Genomic DNA, 22,190 nt, shown 5'->3' with positions numbered 1-22,190 from the left:
GTTTACATCACTAAGGCCCCCCGTTCCACTAGACGGCGATTGCGCTGCGCTCTCGCTGCGCTCTCACTGCGACTTAACTCGAATGTGTGCAACCTTTGACTTGACTTAACCATTGGAATTTCATGCAAAATATATAGAAGTATGACTGAAAAGACAAAAAAACACACAAAGCGTAAAAAGATTAGCTTTTTTTAAAAATCTATGGACTTTGTTAAGCGCTCTGTTAAATTTTAGGTCGCAGAGAGCACGCGGCGAGAGCGCCGTCCTTGTGGAATGGGGGTGTAGCGACGGTCTACTGACCATTTCGTCAGTACCAGAGGACACTAGTAGTAGTATTGCAGTAATTGTATGACTTGAAGAAAAACCTTAGCGGGCCATTCAAGACCCAATGTGATCCGTTATTTGGGTTAGATTATCACCCTCCGTGAAAATGGAGATATTACGTTTATGAAGGGTAGACATCCAGGTAAACAATACATTCCAACTCTACAACTGGATAAAATTCGCAGATTTACTTCCGTAGATTTACTTCGGAAATCTGATTTATTGCAGTTTAATCCAGGTGTAGAGTTTGAATTGTCTTTACAAGTGGAGGAGTTACTTCAGGTATGTTTGTTTGTTTGTTTGTTTGTTTGTTTGTTTGTTTGTTTGTTTGTTTGTTTGTCTTGGTGTGTGTTCTGAGTTATTTTGAATATTGTAGATGTGAGGCGGAATATGGTGCGACCGGAGACTGGCAATATGGGGAAGTTGGCTTGTCCCGGGTTCTAAGTTATATTGACAGGAAAATGCATCTATTGTTGGACAGAATTAGTGACAAATTCACAATTATGAATGAAAAAAAAAATCGACAAAAGATCTAAATGTTTCTCAAAGGTTTGAGATTTTCGATTTCTTGTTATCTCAGCGAATTTGTAAGTCTTTGCAAGTTCTCTGGACTAAACGATTGCAAATGCCCGGTGTTACGGCGCAACACAGAGAGGTTTTAGCATATCGTCGGTCAGGCCATTTTTAATCCGTACTTTCTACGTAGTCCTTCACAGAGGAAATCGGCAAAAGCGCCAACTGGCGACTTAAGACTGATCTGAACCTTTTCATAATTTTCGATACTGAGTATTCTTACGCATTTTTCATGGACCTGATTACGAAAGAGCTTTCAGTGTGTTTTGTTCATTCTGATTAAAATTAACGCGGAGTGATGACTAAGGACTGATCTAAAATATTTCATAATTTGTAAAGACCAATTTTTATTCATCCAATAAAGGAGGTTTAGGACGTAAGCCTCCTTGATCCAATGAAAACGCAATGCCATGTATCCTTATGCAATTTGTATGGACAAAAGAGTTGTCAGTGTTCTGAATATATCAAATGAAAAAAAGAAAACGAAAAAAAGCTAGAAAACAAAATCGTTGCCATGACAACATAGAGGGGACATGAGTTGTCTTTAACAGTAATGTATTGCTTAGTTTTTGTTTTGTCCCCGCGTCAATTACCGTTAGTCACGTGATTAGACCTGTGGTCAACAGAGGTTTCCGAGAAGACGTTCTCAACAAAAGGCGCGATTACAACATTCCAAAACGTCAAGCCTTGTGCAATTACAAACCGGTCCTTGATTCAGATGGGAATAAACATTGTCTGCTCCGTGGCCATATTTGGTCACGCTGACCATATTCGGTCATGCTTTCCCGGGGCTGAGTACGTAACTGAAAGGGTTCGGATGAGCAAATAAAAAAGACCTGGGCGAGTCTCTGGACATTTGCATCGACTCGACGCAGTAGACGACACCTGTTCCAAGGCTGACTCACTTTTAACCGTAAGTACGGCTCGATCTGCACACGCGTTTCTGAGACGACTTAAAGTAGACCCATGACTGTACAAGGAGAACCTTAGGCGGCTCAAGTGGCGTTTTCTAATAGGAAAACTCCACTGGACAGCCCATAGCTCCTCACACTCAGCCCCAAGTCGACCCCGAAAACTTGTGGGCCAGCTTATGTGTTGTTTGTAACATCAGGGTTCTTTTGTGTTGGTGGAGGGTATCACAAAATAGATTCTAATCCGTAGGTTTGAGGAGGTTCTATGGTAGATCGCAAACATTTCTTGAGCAAACTCGGTTTCCATTGCGTCCACCTGCTTCTGCTATCTCACCAAAACTACTGAGGGATGTGGTGTTGTACTACCTGTAGTAGTCCTGTAACAGTCCTTTTTGAGGCCGTAGGGGCAGTGGGTTGTTATCCACAGTATTTGAAGGCTGAGCCCAACCCTCTCAATTTTCCACCGCACTTTACCTCCCCAACCGAAGTCTGGTACCCATTTTTACACCTTGGTGGAGTGGGAAGAGTTGTGTAAAGTGCCTTTCCCAGGGACACAATGTCTAGCCCGGAATCGAACCGGTGGCCTCTCGATCTGGTGTGCGCTAGCTTAGCCTGGGTCATTCGACGCCATCATGTTCCGACGATGTACGAAATCGTCAAGAAAAACTAGTCTCTACCAGACTTACCGCGTCGGCTATAGAGAGAACATTTGCCTGGGGACTTTGGCCATGGAGGATAGCCGACCCCCTTCATACAGTTGACTCTATTTGGCCAATTTCTACTATTTTCCCAGCGACTCACAGAGGCTGGCCGAGTCTAAAGAAAAACTACCAAACCTAAATTTTCCAGTTTATATCTGCGCTCCCGATGTAACCTCAATTATCAGTAATCAGCCGGGTTCCATAAATCCGCCACTTTAAAAAACAGTTGGTTGGAGCGATCTCTAGTGCAGCAACCCCCCAGGTATGCACAGTTTAGATACACAGGAGTGCATTATACTGGGTGACGTTGGGTTGGAAATCAGCTTGGACGTATCTTTTCAGGGTGGCGGAGTTATGTACCCTGGTGGAATTATGTTGGTAGATGTTATACTAGTGCATGTAGAATGAATAAGTGGAACTATCCTTGCTTTGGAAGAACCATCAAAAAGATTAGATGAAATCTAAGTCTAACCTTACATTATTTACAACTGCCCTTATATATATGTGCAACATTATCTATCTATATCTGTTTACATATAATGTAACGTTATGTATGCTTAACAGGTGGTATCATAAGGATGATCTCATTGTTATAAATGTGCCTTGTCAGCGCCTGGTCTTTTGCCTGCACATTCTAGGACACGCCCCCTCCCCCCTCGCAACTGGTCAAACCGGAGTATCAACCACACGATTAAACCCCGACCAATCGAATCACGTGAATCGCATTGAAACTCAGATTCGTATCAGCCATTTCCCGACAAATTCCCTTCTAACTTGCGTTAACGACTGCATCTGACAAAATAGACTAGCCAGCTTTCCAAAGATGTTTTCAGATTGACAATTTTGGCACTTTGAAAGTGATTGAAAGTGACCGCGATTTAACGTTTAGAAAAAAAAACTATTTTCTCTAGACGTTAATTAAATCGCGGTCACTTTCAGCTTCAGCGTAGTCTGACCTATAAAGTGTCAATCTAATGAGTTTCGCCGATTTTCCACCGGCGCAAACTGGTGAAATTCTATCAAAACATGGCGAGATGACCTTTGACCCCCTACACAAGAATGGACCCCCTGCGCACGACTGTAATCGTGACCTTTGGCCTGGTGAAGGCTGAAGCTTTGCAGCCTCCCCCCCCCCCCCCCCCCACCTAGTCCCATCCTCGTTTTGCAGCACCAGGACGAATTACGCACAATTCCACGGGCATTTTAAGATGTCTTGCAGGCAGGGACTTGAAGGGGGACTTGACGGCTTTAGATATTGATACGGAGCACTGGGAGGACCTTGCAAGTGACCGTTCCAGGTGGAGATGCACACTGTTCAGACAGCTCAAATCAGGAGAAGCCAGACTGATGCACAGCGCAGAAGAAAAGCGGATCCGCAGAAAAGAGCTTTGCAACGGAACTGAGTCAGCTTACAGATGTGCTTTTTGTGGCAGAGACTGCCATTCTCGTATAGGGCTGTTTAGCCATAGTCGATGCTGTAGGGCTGCTATGAATTCGGATTTTACTATGGACAATACTGACCAACGGAGGCCATATATATATATGCAGGCATCTGACAGGTCTTATTTGATTTTCCTCAGCTCTTCACGGACCTTACTAAATCAACATGAGTGACGAGGAAGAGTACGAAGGAGAGGAGTATGAGGGGGAAGGCGCCGGGCTCGCTGTAGTTGTGGACAACGGGTCCGGGACGATCAAGGCCGGGCTGGCAGGGGGTCGCGGGCCCTCCGCCGTGTTTCCCTCGGTGGTCGGCAAGCAAGAGGGGCAGGTAACGGGAACATTTGGCACTCATTCACTCACCCACTCACGCCCGCACGCATGCACTCATTCGCTCATTCATTCACTCACTCAGTCCGTCATTCACTCACACATTCATCCATTCACTCACTCATTCACACAATCATTCATTCATTCACTCACTCCGCCATTCACTCACTCATTCACACATTCATTCATTCACTCACTCCGTCATTCACTCACTCATTCACACATTCATTCATTCACTCACTCCGCCATTCACTCACTCATTCGCACATTCATTCATTCATTCACTCACTCCGTCATTCACTCACTCATTCACACATTCATTCATTCACTCACTCCGCCATTCACTCACTCATTCGCACATTCATTCATTCACTCTCGCATACTCACTCACTCACTCAGTAATTCACTCACACATTCATCCAATCACTCACTTATTCAGTCATGCACCCATTCACTCACTCACTCACACACTCACTCATTCACGTACTCGTTCATTCGCTCCCTCTCTCACTTATTCACGCACTCACTCAAACACTAACTCACTCAGTCACTTGTGGTTGGAATTTCATACTAGTGACATGTGTACATAACCACGCATAGCTTATGTAAATGTTAAAGTCATCTGCATATTATATCTATGTAAAATATTTCTCAAAGGGAGGAGGTCTCCGCACAGTTATGTGCTGTATCGTTTTATATCTGTCGCACATGGATATACTCACAAGTGTGACAGGGCCCTAACGATACCTCCCCGGTTCCACGGTACAGGACAGGTGCGTGGGGGCCGAGGCGCAGGCCAACAGGGACGTCCTGGACCTGACCTACCCGATCGAACACGGCATCGTCACCAACTGGGACGACATGGAGAAGGTCTGGCGACACATGTTCTCCAGCGAGCTGCACGCGCCGCCGGAGGAACACACCGTCCTTCTCACTGAAGCCCCGCTCAACCCCAAGGCTAACCGGGAGCGGACGACTCAGGTGGGTTTGTTTGTTTGTTTGTTTGTATGCTTGTATGCTTGTATGCTTGTATGCTTGTATGTTTGTTTGTTTGTTTGTTTGTCTGTTTGATCAAGATCTCCATTAGTGCCACATAAAGAAACACAATTCCACCTGGAGTCCACTTACATAATGAATGAAAAAAATACAAAACAAAAATCAATTAAAGCACAGAGCTTTCAACTTTCCTACTGCAGTCTTCCTGAAAAAGCCAAGTGACCAATCACCGAAATTACATGGCGTGACGTCAGCAATAGAATATAATGCCTGAAAGTTTATACAAACCACCTGCTCTGTTCATTCCTTTCGGTCGGTCATGATTATGCAATTCTTTCCCCTCCACAAAACAACAACAACAACAACAAAATACTCTAACTTCGTACAATTTCTAGATCATGTTCGAAAGCTTCAAGACCCCCGCCATGAACATCAGTATCGGCGCCGCCCTGGCTCTGACGTCCTACGGCAAGACCACCGGGGTCGTCCTGGACTCCGGGCACGGCGTGACGCACACCGTCGCGGTCTATGAAGGTTTGTCCATTTTGTCCAGAGGTTCCCTTAAGCCGGCGTCACAATTCATGCGAGCGTCGGCCGAATTTGTAGATCGCCCGAAGCTCGCCGAATCTCAAAATCGCCCGAGCGTCGACCGTATTTTCCAATGAAAATCTCGGGCGACGTCCGTCGAACACTAAAAACTAAAAATCCCCCATGAGATGGTACCATCTCTTGGACATGGACGAAGTCAGTATCGACTAACCTGGTAAAAGACCAATATTTGGATCAACTTTGATTTCTAAAAATCGCCCGAAGCCCGCGTAACCGACAGGACGTCGGCCGTACTTCGGCCGAAAATGCACATTTGAAGCTCGCCAACACATCGGCCGAGCTGAATTTCTTATTTGTGACGGGGGCTTAACCAAACTGTTGTCTAATGCAGCATTAATGCAAGAAATACATATGCAGCACTAATGCTTGGTTAGTGCGCACTGCCATGGTAATTTCATGGTAATTATGTCTGTCCAAATACCAGTCCGTCAATGTCCTAGCAGCCATGCTACATTAGACAACAGTTTGGCAAGGGTAGTTGAAGACGAATATCACTTTATAATTGTATGTTCCAAATATTTTGATGCACGTAATTCACAATATGATACTCAATGCTATCGTCGGATCTACCAGGATTTATCTCAATGGACTTGAATAGGAAATTTAAGTACATAATGATATGTGACAGCCCATGCATGGTATACATTGGGAAGTATATCAAAGAATGCTTACAACTTACAGGCCATTGGCCTAAAGGCGTCAGGGCGAGAAGGTGAGAAGAAGATCAAAGAATGCCTAGACGTTAGAAACTCCTCCAATGATGGTAAAATCCCATTGTCATCCCATGCTACTGCACCATATTGTATAAGATAGACTTATTAGCCTAATAGAATGTTATCTATGGACCAGTGAATGCCATACTTTTTACCTTGTACAATTGTTGTGCAATTAAGTTATTATTATTATTATTATTATTATTATGAAGGCTACGTTCTCCCTCACGCCATCCTGCGTCTGGACGTGGCCGGGGCAGACTTGACGGAAAGACTACAGAAGATTCTTACAGAGAGAGGGTATACCTTTACCACCGCCGGTAGGTACAATCGAGCTATATAAACCCTCCTTGGTACAATCAACCTTGTATGAGATGATGAGCTTCGCGCTGATAAAATCACTAATATTCTGATCAGTTTAATAGATCTCAGCCGTAGCTGAATTGAATTGCTAACAGCCTCACAGTTGAGCTCCTGGTTCCACTTAGTTACCAAAAGACTTGATGTACTTCAGATTAAGTAGCAACCACGTGTGGCTACTTTCACTGAGTATCCATGTATGGTACGACTCGCCAACACTCGGCGGTACTTGCACGACACCATTTGATATAAAGTTAGACAAAGAATGGCAGTGCTACACAGTTCCCCATGGCCATTCCTATGCCATTCAAGACAAGCTACCTTCCAAATTTTGTCATTGTATAAAAACCAGTATGAAGAACAAGTCCTGCCGTGGTTTTCCTCGCTACAAATCTCTTAACCTTTGACATCTGACCTCTGACCCTCAGTTGAATGACCTTTGCGATTTTGTGATTTTGAGTTGTTATTGTTTTGAATTATTTGAGTTTATTTATTACTCCTATCTTTGATCATTCCTGTTTTATGATTGTGTAATTGATCACAAATGTAGTTTATGTTAAGTTATTGCTTTTGTATCATTTGTTATGATTTGTCATGTAACGTATTAAAGGGCTCCCTTGGAAATCAATTACCTTGTTAACTGAAGGGACCACCCTAAAGATCAATAAATAAATAAAAAGGAGTTTAGTTTGGATGACTCATAACTAGGCTCACTCTGTCGGCAATAGACTGTGGTGGAAAACCTCAAGTCAACCGTATACACTTATGACTCATCATCTTCAGAAAGGGCGCTGCAGCCGCATGGTTCCCGTTTAGAAACTCATACATGTTTAGCCGCTGTGGCTCATTCAGTGATAGGCCTTGGATGAAAACATGTAACGATACCGGCAAATATTAAGGTGGTAAAATTTAGATTCACTCAGTCGTTTGCGCATCACACATGCAGCCGAGAAGGACATCGTCCGCGACATCAAGAAGAAGCTGTGCTACGTCGCCATGGACTTCGAGGCTGCGACGGAGGAAGCTACCGAGAGCACCGAGTGTGAGAGAAAGTACACACTGCCGGACGGTAATGTCATCACTGTTGGTAACGAGAGGTTCCGCTGTCCCGAGGTGCTCTTCGATCCTAGCCATATCGGTAAGTTTATTTATTTTTATTTATTGGTTCAGCATGTACATGCCAGGGTTGCCCAACTAGCCGTAGCCTATTACTAAGGGCGAACCCATGTGCGGCCATAGGACTGTAGGTTTCGGACCACTCGCACCGGAAAGGACCCCTAATCTTTTCGATAAGTGCGGTGGGTTCTTTAACGTGCTCGAGGTGTGGCTCTCCTCAAACACGGGACCTCCATTTAACATCCTATCCGAGGGACGTCCCTAACCGAAGCTAGGTATCCATTTATACCTGAGTGAAGTGAGGAAAGTCGTGTTAAGTGCCTTTCCGAAGGGCACAACATCGGGGCATATCGGTGGTTTCGAACCCGGGACCACTCGGTTGTGGGCGAAACACCCTACCGATTGCGCCGCACGATGCCACAGATCGGTAATTTGATCACAGGTTTCCAATTTTTTTTTTTGGCAGTAGTTTTGATATACCAGTCTTCTAGTCAGATTTCTGAAGTTAGAACTAATTGTAGTCCTCAAAGTAGTACAGTGATAGATAGTAATTCTATTGTAAATGGTTGCGCGAAGGTGGATTCAAACAAAAGATTTCTCAAGAAATCACCAAAATCACAAAATCACCATACTAATTGTTGCCACCGTCTCTTGTCTCTTTCCAGGAAAAGAAAGTGACGGTATCCACACGACTTTATACAACACCATCATGAAGTGTGATGTCGATATCCGCAAGGACCTCTACGCCAACATTGCCCTGGCCGGAGGGTCAACTTTGTTCGAAGGTACGTGTTCAAACACAATAGGAAAAACAGTCACTGACAAACCCACTCATTCATTCACTAACACTCACTAATCACACTCTCTCTCTCAGTCACGCTTACTCTCACGCTCGAAGGTACGTCTTCAACTGACAAAAACATTCACTCACGCACTCACTCACTCACGCACTCACTCTTATGCTCACTCACACTCTCACATTCACTCACTCCACTCCCTCACTCACTCCCTCACTCACTCACTCACGCACTCACGCACTCACTCTTATGCTCACTCACACTCTCACATTCACTCACTCTACTCCCTCCCTCCCTCCCTCCCTCACTCACTCACTCACACTCTTACATTTATTCACTCACTCCACTCCCTCATCACTCACTCTCTCTCTCTCTCTGTCTCTCTCCGTCTCTGTCTCTGTCTCTGTCTCTATCTTAAGGGCCAGAGGGTACCTCAGACCACTTTTGGATACTCGTCGGCCCTTTTGATATTGTTTTGCCACCGAATCCACCAATGGGTTCCCGTAATATCGGCTTTTGTCTGAGCTGGTCCTTGCTTCTTCCGTGGTGCTCTTGGAGGAAGGCAAATGGAAAGGCCTGGCAGTAATGCTACGGTCACATTTCCAAACAGGGGCCCGGCCGGGCAGTTTACGGAAACGAAAAGTATGATATAAAAGACCACAAAACACACAAACGTCAAAAATATTAATCATGGGCATAATTTGTGTATATTTCTTGTCATGCACTTTCATTTTTCGTTCCCGCAAAGAGCCCGGTCGGGCCCCGGTTTGGAAATGTGACCGTAGCATAACGAGGCAACCGTTAATGCCGTAATTTCCTCTCGGTCTAGGCATCGCTCAACGCTTGGAGAAGGACGTCAAGGGCCTAGCTCCGGAAAACATGAAGGTCGAAGTCGCCGCTTCGCCCGATAGGATCTACTCCGCGTGGCTCGGGGGGTCCGCCGTGGCGTCCCAGGAGGGCTTCCGGGAGAAATGCGTCACGAAGGAGGAGTACGGAGAGGCTGGGCCCTCCATCGTGCACCGCAAGTGTTACTGAGGATCACCAGCAAGCTCTGCACAGGCGAGGCCAGGGCTCTTAGGACGTACTCTCCCAGCAGATGTAATTAAGCCGGCGTCACAATTCATGCGAGCGTCGGCCGACTTTGTAGATCGCCCGAAGCTCGCCGAATTTCAAAATCGCCCGAGCGTCGACCGTATTTTCCAATGAAAATCTCGGGCGACGTCCGTCGAACACTAAAAACTAAAAATCCCCCATGAGATGGTACCATCTCCTAAGAGTACTTTTGTTACTTGAATGATTTTATTTGATAACGTTGGCACGAACTTAATCCGAAGTCGATACGCTTTTGCGGTTATAGAGCATGGGTTAACTTACTAGGTTAATTTTGCGACTATCAATTGTATCAATTGAAGATGGGGTATGGGTAGGTACCTAGTTACATATATATGGGTGTTAAGTTTAAGGTGACAAAACTTCCAAAGACTCCCACGACAATTGCATTAACAAAGGTGAACGTTTGATTATTAACGATACTCCAACACTAACGTTCAATTCGTATCCTTGGTTTCTTTTTCAATTTCTGTTGTTCTAAGATTAGTACCTCAATTTTGTCCTTCTGGCCTTATTGAATGATGGGATGGGTCATGTGTCTGAAATTTTAAGAATAAATTAATAAAACAATAAGGTGTAAAACGACTTTTGTCTTTTCTAAGATGTCTCTAGCTAGGATGACAATACTATCCAAGGATCAAACAGCTGCAGTTACAAAAGAAGCCGCCAGGGGTCCAAAGCTGGACATTGTATTGTTAACGATACCTCAACACCATGGCCAACTGTAAGCTTGCAAGTCGTTTCCTCAGCAAGGGGACAAAACTCTTCACGAGTAAAACAACTGCAGTTACATAGAATATCGCCAGGGGTCCAAATCTGACCATTGGATTGTTAGTGATACCTCAACACCAACTGTAAGCTCATTATTACCTACTAGTAGGATAGTGGGTTTACTTTTTAACTTCTCTTTTTCTTAGCCCAGCGCCTTGTGTTGTCATGGCTTTGTCATATGAAGCAATGGGGCCAGCGTCTGAACTGAAGAATAAAGAAGCGAAACAATAATGTGTAAAAACTACATTTCTTTATAGGCTCTTAAGCATATCTGGTACACGAGCTGTGTAAAGCGCCTCATAGCGAATCAACTTCGCATTGCAGTCTTACAATAGAACGTATCAAGCTGAACTATACGTATGAGCGTACGGCATATATTTCACATTGTAAAATAGTCGGATAAAGGTAGTCCTTTTGTAGGGCCGTATAGGGACAGTGGGTTGTGATTAACTGTATCTAGGGCACGGTATTGCAAGGCTGAGCCCAGCCCTTTCCTTTCACAACCTTTTGCCTCCCCAACCGAGGTCACGACATAACAAGGTCACATCCATACGTGATGAATATTGCTGTGCAGGGTAATAAGGTATATTCGACTAATGATGCAGAAAGATAAGCAAAAACAGTGAATTTTGTTTTATGTTCCGGTTACAATACGTCCCTTTAACATGCGTGTTTCGTCCATCGTTACTGGCGCGTATCGCCTCGTTTTCTATAGTCTTGATCAATCTTTACGACCATTAATCCAGACCTTCATTTTGACCTTCACATGGACTTTGACCTTCATAACCTGCGTTGGATTAGGTGATCCTCTTATAGATGGCAAATTGAGATCAAGACCTACAGGTCAGATTTACCAAGAAGCCTTCATGTAAATTTTTAGCACAGAACTCATGATAGATTGTAAGTGTTAGTTTTACACACTAAAAATTGAGTATCAAAAGTAAAGTCTAACTGAGCAACTCGGCTGATTTAAAGGCTATGTTTTTAGGCAATTCGTTTCTCAATCCCTCAACAAGCGTGAGATTCAAACATATTTGTCAGGCGTCAGTTGTTGACGCGTTGGCGACCTCGCTGCGTCCTAGATTGAATTTGAGTTAGCCTTGACCTTACAATGGGAATACCATGCAAAACGTACAAGTAGGACTAAAAAGACAACAATTCACAGAAAGCGTAAAAAGATTCGTTTTCTTATCGATGAAATTCGTTTAGCGCGGTGTCAAATCTCTCGGTCGCAGCGAGGTCGCCAACGCGTCGCGGGTCCAGTGAGAGGGGGGCTTTAGACATGCGTTGTGACGTTCATATTTTCAACATACCAACCTAGTCCATTGTTATGGGTCCTTATCATATACGAGCACTCACACCGTAACGTTTGTTTTACAAACTAGTTCGGGATTATGGGTATGTCGGGACTAGGGCCGTTCCCGCTAATAGGCATAAAACGACAATACTGTCAAGAAATACGTCTTGCTTTAAGTTATTAGTAGTAAGAGTAGTGTCAAAGTAATGGATGGATTAATGAAAGAAACTTATTGCAGGTTTATACTCTTTCAAGTTAAGCACAGGTCATGATGATAAAGCAAATTACAGCGATAGAAGAATGTGGCATCTTATTACATCTACAATGACTCATGTTTATTGGTATGTATAGTATACATACTAGTATTGTATATGTAATAAGATACCAATGATTGTACAGGTTCAACTTCTTCTCGCTTCTCAAGACACCTGTAAATGTAAAGACAGTCGGATCTTATAACAAATTGTTTATCTAATTGTATTAGGAATGTGATTTTTTTCTGTGCTATTTGAATATTAGAAACTTGGGAACTTGTCTTGTACAAATATTGAAGACAGCATTTCTTGTACAACGTAGTACATGTAAGGTTAGTCAACAATAAAATGACAATCGTCTTGTACATTATGTAAATTACAATATAGACAAAAATGAAGGGCATCAATAACTCTCAATCCATGTATTTTTCACCTTGACTAAGTCAAGGACAAAATGGCGGTAAGTAGGAACGACAGATGGTCTATTACCGCCCTGTGTTGCCATGGGAATGGAAAATGACCAATCAGAATTGCTAACAAGAATTGAATTTTGTGGGGGAAAAGAATCCCCTCGTGTAAAATGGCGTTAATGAGAGCGACCGGCGATACTCAGATAACTCTTTTTATCGGGAAGTTTACGTCGTTCTCACTTTTTATAGCTTTTACGTAAAGTTTAACGGCAAGTTTGCCCGCCCTTCACCTTCAATACATCCCTGTTACCACCCCGCCCGCTTCACCGTTGATGGTTTTTATCATTTTCTTTATTAGAGGCACGATACACGAAGACATAGCCAAAGTGACGCAATTTTTATTTATTTATTTATTCATTTATTGGTTCGGCATGTTGCCAGGGTTACCCAACTAGCCAGAGGCTATTACTAAGGGCGAACCCATGTGCGGCCGACTGTAGGTTTTTGGACCATCGCACACCGGGGCATGCCCTTACTCTTTTTCGAAAGGTGTGGTGGGTTCTTTTACGTGCGCGGGGTGTGGCTCTCCCCAAACACGGGACCTCCATTTAACGTCCTATCCGAGGGACGTCCCTAACCCTAGATGAGCTAGGTACTCATTTACACCTGAGTGAAGTGAGGAAAGTCGTGTTACGTGCCTTTCCCAAGGGCACAACGTCGGGGCGCAAGTTCGGACATGTCTTTGTGCACAACCCGGGATTAGATCCATTGTTTGACAGCCGCGCGCTCTACCACTTACGCCACACGACGCAACTTTCAAGTACAACAACTTATATCACAGCGCCACAGAAAAACTACATAAGATTAGACAAAGATGGATGCATCTCTTATGTTGTTGTATTTCTTTGCTGTCATTTGCTCATTTGTTTTCTATCAAATTATTATTGCTCGATATTTAGTTGCTAAATTTTCTGTGATCAGGTAGGTATTTGTTATCTTTAAATTCAACCTAATGCTTTCGTTAATATGTTTACTGTTAGTTATGATTTGTTACCATTTGATGAAGATATTGATACGGAGCACTTGAAGGACCTTGCAGGTGACCGTTCCAGGTGGAGACACTGTCCAGACAGCTCAAATCAGGAGAGTCAGACTGATGCACAGCGCAGAAGAAAAGCGGATCCACGGAAAAGAGCTTTGCAACAGAACTGAGTCAGCTTACAGATGTGATTTTTGTGGCATAGGGCTATTTAGCCATAGTCGATGCTGTAGGGCTGTTGTGAATTAGGATTTTACCATGGTCAATACTGACCGACGGAGGCCATATAGTAGTTATCATTTAGTTGTTATGGTAATCAGTTGTTCTTTACTCTTTTGTTTCTTCACCTTTATCATCGTTAATCCTTTGTTATACAGAGAAACATGGGGAAAGATTCACATCGACATTATTGGGCTCCACCTTGCCCAGCACAATCTTAATGTGTTTTGCTTAGTTGTCTGTATGCATTGTTTATATATGTGCGAAATAAAGAATAGAAAAGTAGAGAGTGTTTGTTTGTTTGTTTGTTTGTTTGTTTGTTTGTTTGTTTTTATTTATCCAGGGGTTACATATCGCCTGTAATGGCGTTTTTCAATGTGCCCTGGGGGGGCAATCCCCACATTGTTTAAACTTAAATACATAAGATAACAGAAATAACACAAACTGTAATCAAATAATAATACAAGGTAGACTTAACTAAATGCTTCGAAATACTAATTTATTACAACTGATTTCAAATAAGTTGAAAAATGAATAGAACAATAATATACATAATATAACATAGAAAAACAATCGAATAACGTCAGAAAAGAAAGGACTAGAACGGAATTTGCATATCAATGTTTGGCAGAGAGGCTGTGGACATCGTATAGTTGTTTGAAATGTGGAAGTGATCTGACTGAAAAAGAGTGATGTTGGGGACGATTGATGTATTGAGTTGGACGCACCTTTGTCCACAGTAAGTAGGGCAAGACGTCTAATAACGTCTTCTTAAAGCCTCAAGTGTTCCGGGTCGTCTGATGCGGCGTCTTGATGGAGAAATGCTTTTAGCTTTTAGTGCTAAATTGGCTCAGTTTTTGTTCAAATGTAACGAAGTCAAAACACACGTATGTACAGCTAGTGCGCTGGTAGATTGGGGTGAAAATCAAATCGCTAGGGATTTATCATGGAAATCTCACTGAAAAAAGCTTCACGGTGTACAGGTAGTCAGTGACAGTAGATGCTACTTGAAACGCCTGGACGTTTCTAAAATCTATCAAGTTGCACGACCAATTGTTTTCTGTTCCCCAGCAATACCGGTTCCCCAGGCAGCAAAAGGCCCCGATCAGTTGAAAAATCGCGACTTGGCGCCGTTCCCAATCCCCCCCTCCCCCCAAATTATCGCCGGCGCCACCCGGGAAGCCTGTAAAGGAGGCTATCCCCTGCCCGACTCTTTGGGGGACAAGCCGGAAGTTGTCGGCGGACTGGGTCGTAAATGGGCCCGGCGGCTGCTTGAAGGGAGCCGGCCTACGAGGCCTGACTCCCTGGTAACGATGAAGCCCGTTAGTTACTTCATTTATCATTGCTTTATGGCCATGTTCCGTCCCACGGGAGGCTTTATCGGTTTCTGATTATTCGGAGATTATCGGTCATAACCGTGGGAAAACAGACGATTTGCGACCTCCTTGGATATCACTTTTCTCGTTATCTATTTCACTGGGATTGTACACTCATTACCATGTCATAACGACCTATTTTTTAATGTATTACTGGCTTACATTGAGAGCACTATAACGATGATACACTACTCATTTAACAACATGAAACTTTAACGGTAGCAACCGATAACACTAACAATAGTAAGACTCATTTGCTCATGGAAGATAATGTTTGAATTTCATGAGAAGGAGTCAGATTCTAGCGGTGGATTTTTTAAATTTTATTGTCGATTCCGTGCACTTAATCTTCGTTTTGGGGTCTGTATCTTTGTCATGTTGTGCAGGCTATACTTGCTTTGCCGTCTGTGCCAATTCAATTTGCCCATCGAAGATCTTCTTATTGTATATACTTGTTTCGTCCTCCCTGTGCTCGAATATGCCGTCCCATTATGGCATCCGGGGTTGACCACAACGCAAAGAAAGAAGAACGAAAAAATACAAAGCAGAGCCACCCTTGCTCTGATGGAAGAGACTGTTGGACGGGCTCCTGCTAAACTGTTAACCTAGATCTCTAGAACACTCTTGTTCTGATGGAAGATATAAGTGTCCGTTGGCGATGCATCAAATTCCGCCACCAGTCCTGCAGGTAAGGAGAATTAATCTCTGGACACTAAAGGGATCGCGGTATAGACAAAGAACACTTTTTCACAAAATGGACGGACAATACTATAGAAATTCTGATTCTGACCAATTCTGGTTGTTATGAGATACGCAATTCAGCTCCAAAGGTTGCGACGTATCTAAATCGAATAAAATATTCATTCAAATTCACGCAAGAGTGCAAATGAACAGGACATTATATTTTACGACATACGTCTTCATTTTCCGTCAGCTTTACGACTTATTTTCTCATTTTGCGGCAGCTTTATGAAGGGCTCGACGCGGCCTCGCCATTTGCAGGGTGGCACTATTCTGGCCTATTTGTCAAGCCAAGCAACAATTCTTGTTTTGTGTGGGGCTTCTAACGCGAAAGTGCTAAATTGACATTTAATTCTCTTTTGTATCCTGATTTGTTATGTAAGAGATACATTGGAAATCAGTTAACATATTTACTAACTGAAGGGACCACCCTAAAGATTCATCAATAAAATGATCAATAAACAAAGTCAATTTCTTAGATTTAGCGCGATGGGGAGTGATTTTTGCTTCCATAACTTAGAAGTTTTATCTAATATGAATTATATCTCCGAATAAATTTTGCTTTATGCTTTTTTCCTTATACGCTATTTTTCATGTATTTATCGGAAAAGCAGCCAAGGTTGCTGAAATAACCACATGCTATCATCAGTTTTTTTTAGATAGTACTTTTTTTCACTGTACATATTGCCATTGTGTACCAAATGAACTGGAAGAAACATTTCTTTAGAGATAAACTTTACGATAGCAGTATGTACCAAACTGTTATCCATTCTGTAATCTCCGTTAGTAAGATTTCGTGCTCTGATTGGGACCACTTTGCCGCAATCGCGTCGCATGATGATAACATAACACTCCATCGAGGAATCCTGAAGAATGATGGAACGATGTTTAAGTACTAAATGAGGCGGAAAATTGTGACGAAATTACCGATGTCGATGATGCCTATCTGCGTGATGATGGCAGTCGATCGACGCGACGTGTCGCGCTAACGCACGGGAAAATTGGGAGCCAACAAAAGTAGGTCAAAGGCCGATCGTACAAGCGTTTACTACTCAGAAAGATGGAGGCAAAATACGACTACTCATTAGCCTCTGTGTTGATCTTCCTGGCTAATCTCCAAGTAGATGTAGCAGTCGGGCTCGTTTTGAGCGTACGTATTTGGAGGTGTTCTGTACGTTTTTCTGGAGCCCGCTTTATAAAGCTGGTGTATTACGCTGAACGGCGGTTATACCGGCTATATAGATACAAATAAACGTATCCCCCTGTCATTGTAAAAAGTACATATTAATCTTCCGACAAAAGGTACAAAATATCGCCAAACACGCCCAAAGCAGACCGATTGCTACATCAGATAAGAGATTACTTCGTGGTGGCAGGCGGTTGTCTATAATCGCTTTTGGGGGGTTACAAATTTGATTTGCACTGTTTTCTGATGATCGGCCATGTGTTTCAATATGGCTCAGCTTGTTTAGTTCTCCAACCGTTCTGGCAAGAAAGTACTGGCGGTAACTCCAACTTTCTGCACATGAGGCTATTTTTTGGGGAAAGCTAAAGATTTGATCAATTTTACAACCTTTAGAAAGTTGTGATGGATGATCAGTTCCTTTAAATCCGATAAAGGAAAACAATGAGGCAGGCGGGCTTAGAAAATGTGTCATGGTAAATGTTACGGTACTTCAAAATGAACAAGCTTGGTTAGAGAAAATCTGATCAAGCGCACGCTGGATGATTGTTTAAGTAAGGATATTATGCATAGGGTGTCCTCGGTTAAAGGGAACACTGACGAATCAGACGAACGGAGTGTGATAGTAAGATGAAGCGTCAAGCCTAAAACAGCAATCCCAATATACTCGTTCGTTTTGATACCTTTAATACTAACGATTTGTTCTTGTACGCAATCCCCGCTGGAAGGTTAGCTCTCCTCTATTTTATGGGTTAAATCGGTAATCTGTAATGTGGGAAGTGCCCCTAGGGGGAATGAAAATGGCATCATTGTCGACGTGTGCATGTTATCGCTGAATTTCAGTCGTAATGCTGCGTTAAAACAGTGATTTGCTATTCTTGCCGGAAGCCTGTCCCAATAGACCGATCCCAAAGCCCCGCCCCTTGTTCTATTTCGAACACCTCCGTCAAAAACTAGGGCTTCGACAGACAAAAATGGCCGCCGTCGCTAGGTTGTCAGTAATGCCGACTGACCAGCCATTTCTGTCCTATAGCGCTGTTTTTTGATGGAGGTGTTCTAAATAGAACAGGTGGTTTTATACGTTCGATGTGGTGTTCGACAGGATCGGTCTACTGACTACGGCATTTTGTCGCTGCCTTTTCATGGCTTTAATCTGTGGATACCTAAAGTCTGCCTGTAGATACAAGATAACAAAACCACTCTTCCCTCCTGAAAACTAATTATTCTTATCGCAATGGTGTAGAATTCGATACTGGGGAGATATCAGGACACGAGGGCGCTGTACATTGTGTGAAGGAACACGTGTAAATCATTAAGAATCGCCTTCTTTGGGAATGTAATTAATAAGGATATCATTAGATGTTTTCAAGCAAATGTAGCTAGCTCATCCACCCGGTTCAAAGGCAACCAAAGAAATATTATGGGCCAAAAAATTGACATGAAATAATGCTGAAAACTTTATCGTAGTGACATTTACTAATAGCGAAGTGGACACTCGTGGGGCGTGGTAGCTTTCAAGCAGAAGTCTTTGCTAACCCGACCATAACCCTAACATTACATGGCCCTAACCTGTAGCTAACCCTAGCCCCAACTCCAGCTCAAATACAATACCCCATGGAGCAAAGATCTGAAAAAGCAGAGATTTGTCTCTACACCGGGATCTTGACGAGGCACCCAGAATGCTTACAATGCCTATGCAAACTAAACATGTGTAACCTTTAACCCGTAGTTTACATCAGCAAACAAAACTGATCATGCAGTTTCCTGTTACCACCCCGTTGATAACCAGGGCATAAAAACATCTATACCGGCCGTTGATGTCATATGTTTAATGAAATGTTTCGATGCGTCTACATCTGTAGAATCTTGTAAATATTTAGAGAGAAGAGACCAGTAGACTGAAGGACTCTGGTAATGACTACAGAACATACCCATTGGTTTATCTTGTCTTTCATTCAAAGTTAATGGTTATTGTTATCATCAGTTTGCCTATATTCCTATTCATGATATTGTACTGCACCTTTGTATTCCTACATTATATCGTACAGCTAAAACTGTTAAAACTGTAACCTAGTTGCGGTTAGCCCACACGGATGTGAACATGCAATAAACGCCATTCGTATACTTTTCAGATGAACATGACTATTGTTTTTTTTTTATCTAGAAGTCAAAGATAACACAAACAAACAATAAGACTCATTGTACGTGACCTGCCTTACAGCAAGCGTCCTCTAAGCAACAGAGGTGTCATTTGAAACGCTTCCGGGCGCCTCGCCAGCCACATATATATATAAGTCTTTCAAGACCTTTTAAGTGGTAGAAGAAATGGTCCATTTTATGAACCCCGGAAACCCATGTCATGTTGCTATGACAACCGCTGCTGAGTACAATATGAAACTAATATTTCATGGTACTGGACTAGAAAGATTTTATATGGAGGTTGTGCTATGTCACGAGTTTTTGTTTTGTTTTTCAATTTCTCCATATCTAATAGACGATGAAGGTTAGACATCCAGGTAATACCATACGCCAAATAACTGTTACTCATGGAACTGGATATGATGTTTCCAAAATCATATTCAGTTGCTTGAGTAACTGTTATTTGACCTAATAGACTGTAGGTTGTGAAGCCATTGACTACAAGTGAGTTATATCTGCCTTGTGGCGAGTGTCCTCAAAGCACCAGAAGTGCCGTTGGAAACGCATTCAGCACAAGCACGCCTTCTTCATCTCCACGTTACAAATCCGGTGCGAAAGGCGTGAGGTTCCCGCAGGATGTTCATTTACAGGCCATAACAGCCCTGCCGTGACTGTTGCCGATCCATACCAGTCATAACAAGCTTGTTCCGGCGCCCCTAGCTAGACTGAAATGAATGCTGCCCTATTTCGTTATGCTGCTCTTTCACACACACACACACACACACACACACACACACACACACACACACACACACGCACACACACACTTAAGTATTTTCCCTTCAAAGAATATATATATCGTTATGCTTCTCTTTCATTCACAGAAAGTTCATTGGAAGTTCATTATTATACGATTACAATATTATAGTATAGTATTATAGTATTATAGTATACGTTAGTAGTTTATTGAGATACTATTTGGCCCCAAAGGGGGCTAATCTACCAGTGTTCAACTTCATACATACATACATACATACATACAAAAACAAACACAGATATCCAACCAATTTCAAAGTCGATAATACATGCAAATTACAGCATCAGAAAAATAATCTGAATTTAAAATCATTTAGCTTCCACAATCTTGGTCAGTTTATCCGTGAACTTTCTGACATTGGTATCTAAAGTTTTCATATCAGTTGGCAGATCACACGTTCTATTCTCATTGCGCTTTAACTTTAATGAGGCCAATATGTGTACATCTATGGAAAGTTCGACTGCGTTGTGAGCAGCTGATTATTTGGTTGTGATACGGCTTACCAAATACCAGATTGTCTTTACGTGAAAAGGGAACCGTGCCATACTTATGAGGCCGCAGGGGCAGTGGGATGTCATCCACTCTGTCTAGGGCATGGTATTGGAAGACCCATCCCAGCCCTCTCCTTCCACCGTCTTTTACCTACCCAACCAGCTTTTGCCCTATTATATGATGTATGTTGTACCGATTGTATGTGTTGTACCATATATATGTAATGATATATGTTGATAGAGTTAGGACTTAAATGACTGTGCATCTCTTTTGTATTGTGTCTGACTTTTACCTCTTCCCTCATGACCTCAATGAAAAGCGGCCTGCGTGCCGATTTGAGCTTATCATGAATAAACAAAGGTTCAAACAAACAAAACAAACCACAAAAAAGTAAGGTACTCATGTTTACACATGGGTGGAGTGATCAAAGTCATGTCAAGTTCATGTCCCAATCACATAATGTCTGGTCAGGCCTGAATGCCAGGAATCGCACCCATGACCCCACAAACTCGTGTCCACTGGCCACCTGGCCTTTCGACACCCGATGCTCTTGATTACCTCCTAGAACACCCATAACTATAACATGATTCTATCCCAAATAGGTTATATTTGTTGTTTCTTTCACTGTCACTTTAACTTCAGTGTTTTCACGGTCACCTCTGTATCGTGAACAAATCATCACCGTGAAAAAACATATCTATGATTCCTTCATACATCCGTTCTGTAAATCACTTGCCACCACCGTGAAGTTAAAGCTCAGTGAAAATGTCCATTTTCCTTACACCGCGAAATTCTGCTAACGTACTTGGCACCCCTATCCTAGCCTCCGTAGCCACAGCTATGTGGTTACGTGGCGAAAACGCTTCCTGTTTTACAAAGAAGATGTCAGGTAAGAGAGGTGAAAACCGCAGAAACTGGATACGCAGGAGCTGCAATATGCCTCCGGGCTTTTCTCTCTTTGTAAATGTGTTTTTATCGCCACCGTTTCACCTCTCCGCGGTGGCTCATTTGAAACAGCGCTTTCCCCTGATGAGCATTACGGGACCACGAGAAGAGCGGCATTATTCGTTCTAGTACCTATATGGGGTTGTGTGATTCTAAACATAGCTTCCACGTACCCATATGGGCTACGTATACGCAACTCAATAAGTTTTTTAAAAAAACACAAAAATTATATATAATGATAGGTATGCTGCTGCTTATTTTCAGGGTAACAACTTGGAAAGGCCGCAATCACAATCAAACACGAGTCATCTACCAGATTGAGTGTCAAAGTATTTCCAACAGAGCTCCTTGCAGTTAGTAGTATATTTGAGAAACTGAGCGTTCACTAAAAATCAGATTCTAAGAACACACTACCCAGCTCTTCGTCAACAGACTTTTCACAACATATTCATATTCAGTCCTTATCCCCAAGCAGATCTATCGGTGGCAAGGCAGTATTACCAAAGCTCCAACGAGTATCTAAATAAAGC

At 42.8% G+C, this 22,190-nt stretch overlaps 2 protein-coding genes across 3 annotated transcripts in view; one reads left to right on the top strand and one right to left on the bottom strand.

The window, feature by feature from the left end:
- Positions 1-22,190, bottom strand: part of LOC136429733 (gamma-aminobutyric acid receptor subunit delta-like) — a 92,291-nt gene that overhangs the window by 58,729 nt on the left and 11,372 nt on the right. The window lies entirely within an intron of this gene.
- Positions 1,708-10,131, top strand: LOC136429734 (actin, cytoplasmic-like). Its single transcript, XM_066419686.1, has 8 exons — positions 1,708-1,810; positions 4,090-4,277; positions 5,045-5,257; positions 5,668-5,806; positions 6,807-6,914; positions 7,901-8,092; positions 8,736-8,855; positions 9,697-10,131. The coding sequence occupies exons 2-8, from the start codon at positions 4,116-4,118 to the stop codon at positions 9,900-9,902; spliced, it is 1,140 nt and encodes a 379-aa protein (XP_066275783.1). The 5' UTR covers positions 1,708-1,810; positions 4,090-4,115; the 3' UTR covers positions 9,903-10,131.

The sequence above is a fragment of the Branchiostoma lanceolatum genome, chromosome 3 (genome assembly GCF_035083965.1).
Source record: "Branchiostoma lanceolatum isolate klBraLanc5 chromosome 3, klBraLanc5.hap2, whole genome shotgun sequence".
Classification (NCBI taxonomy): Eukaryota; Metazoa; Chordata; class Leptocardii; order Amphioxiformes; family Branchiostomatidae; genus Branchiostoma; species Branchiostoma lanceolatum.
This window is presented reverse-complemented; position numbering and strand designations above follow the sequence as displayed.

Coding starts and splice junctions, on each gene's coding strand:
- LOC136429734 (XM_066419686.1), top strand. CDS start 4,116: ATGAGTGACGAGGAAGAGTACGAAGGAGAGGAGTATGAGGGGGAAGGC. Junction 8,093..8,735: donor CTTCGATCCTAGCCATATCG/GTAAGTTTATTT, acceptor GTCTCTTTCCAG/GAAAAGAAAGTGACGGTATC. Junction 8,856..9,696: donor AGGGTCAACTTTGTTCGAAG/GTACGTGTTCAA, acceptor CTCTCGGTCTAG/GCATCGCTCAACGCTTGGAG.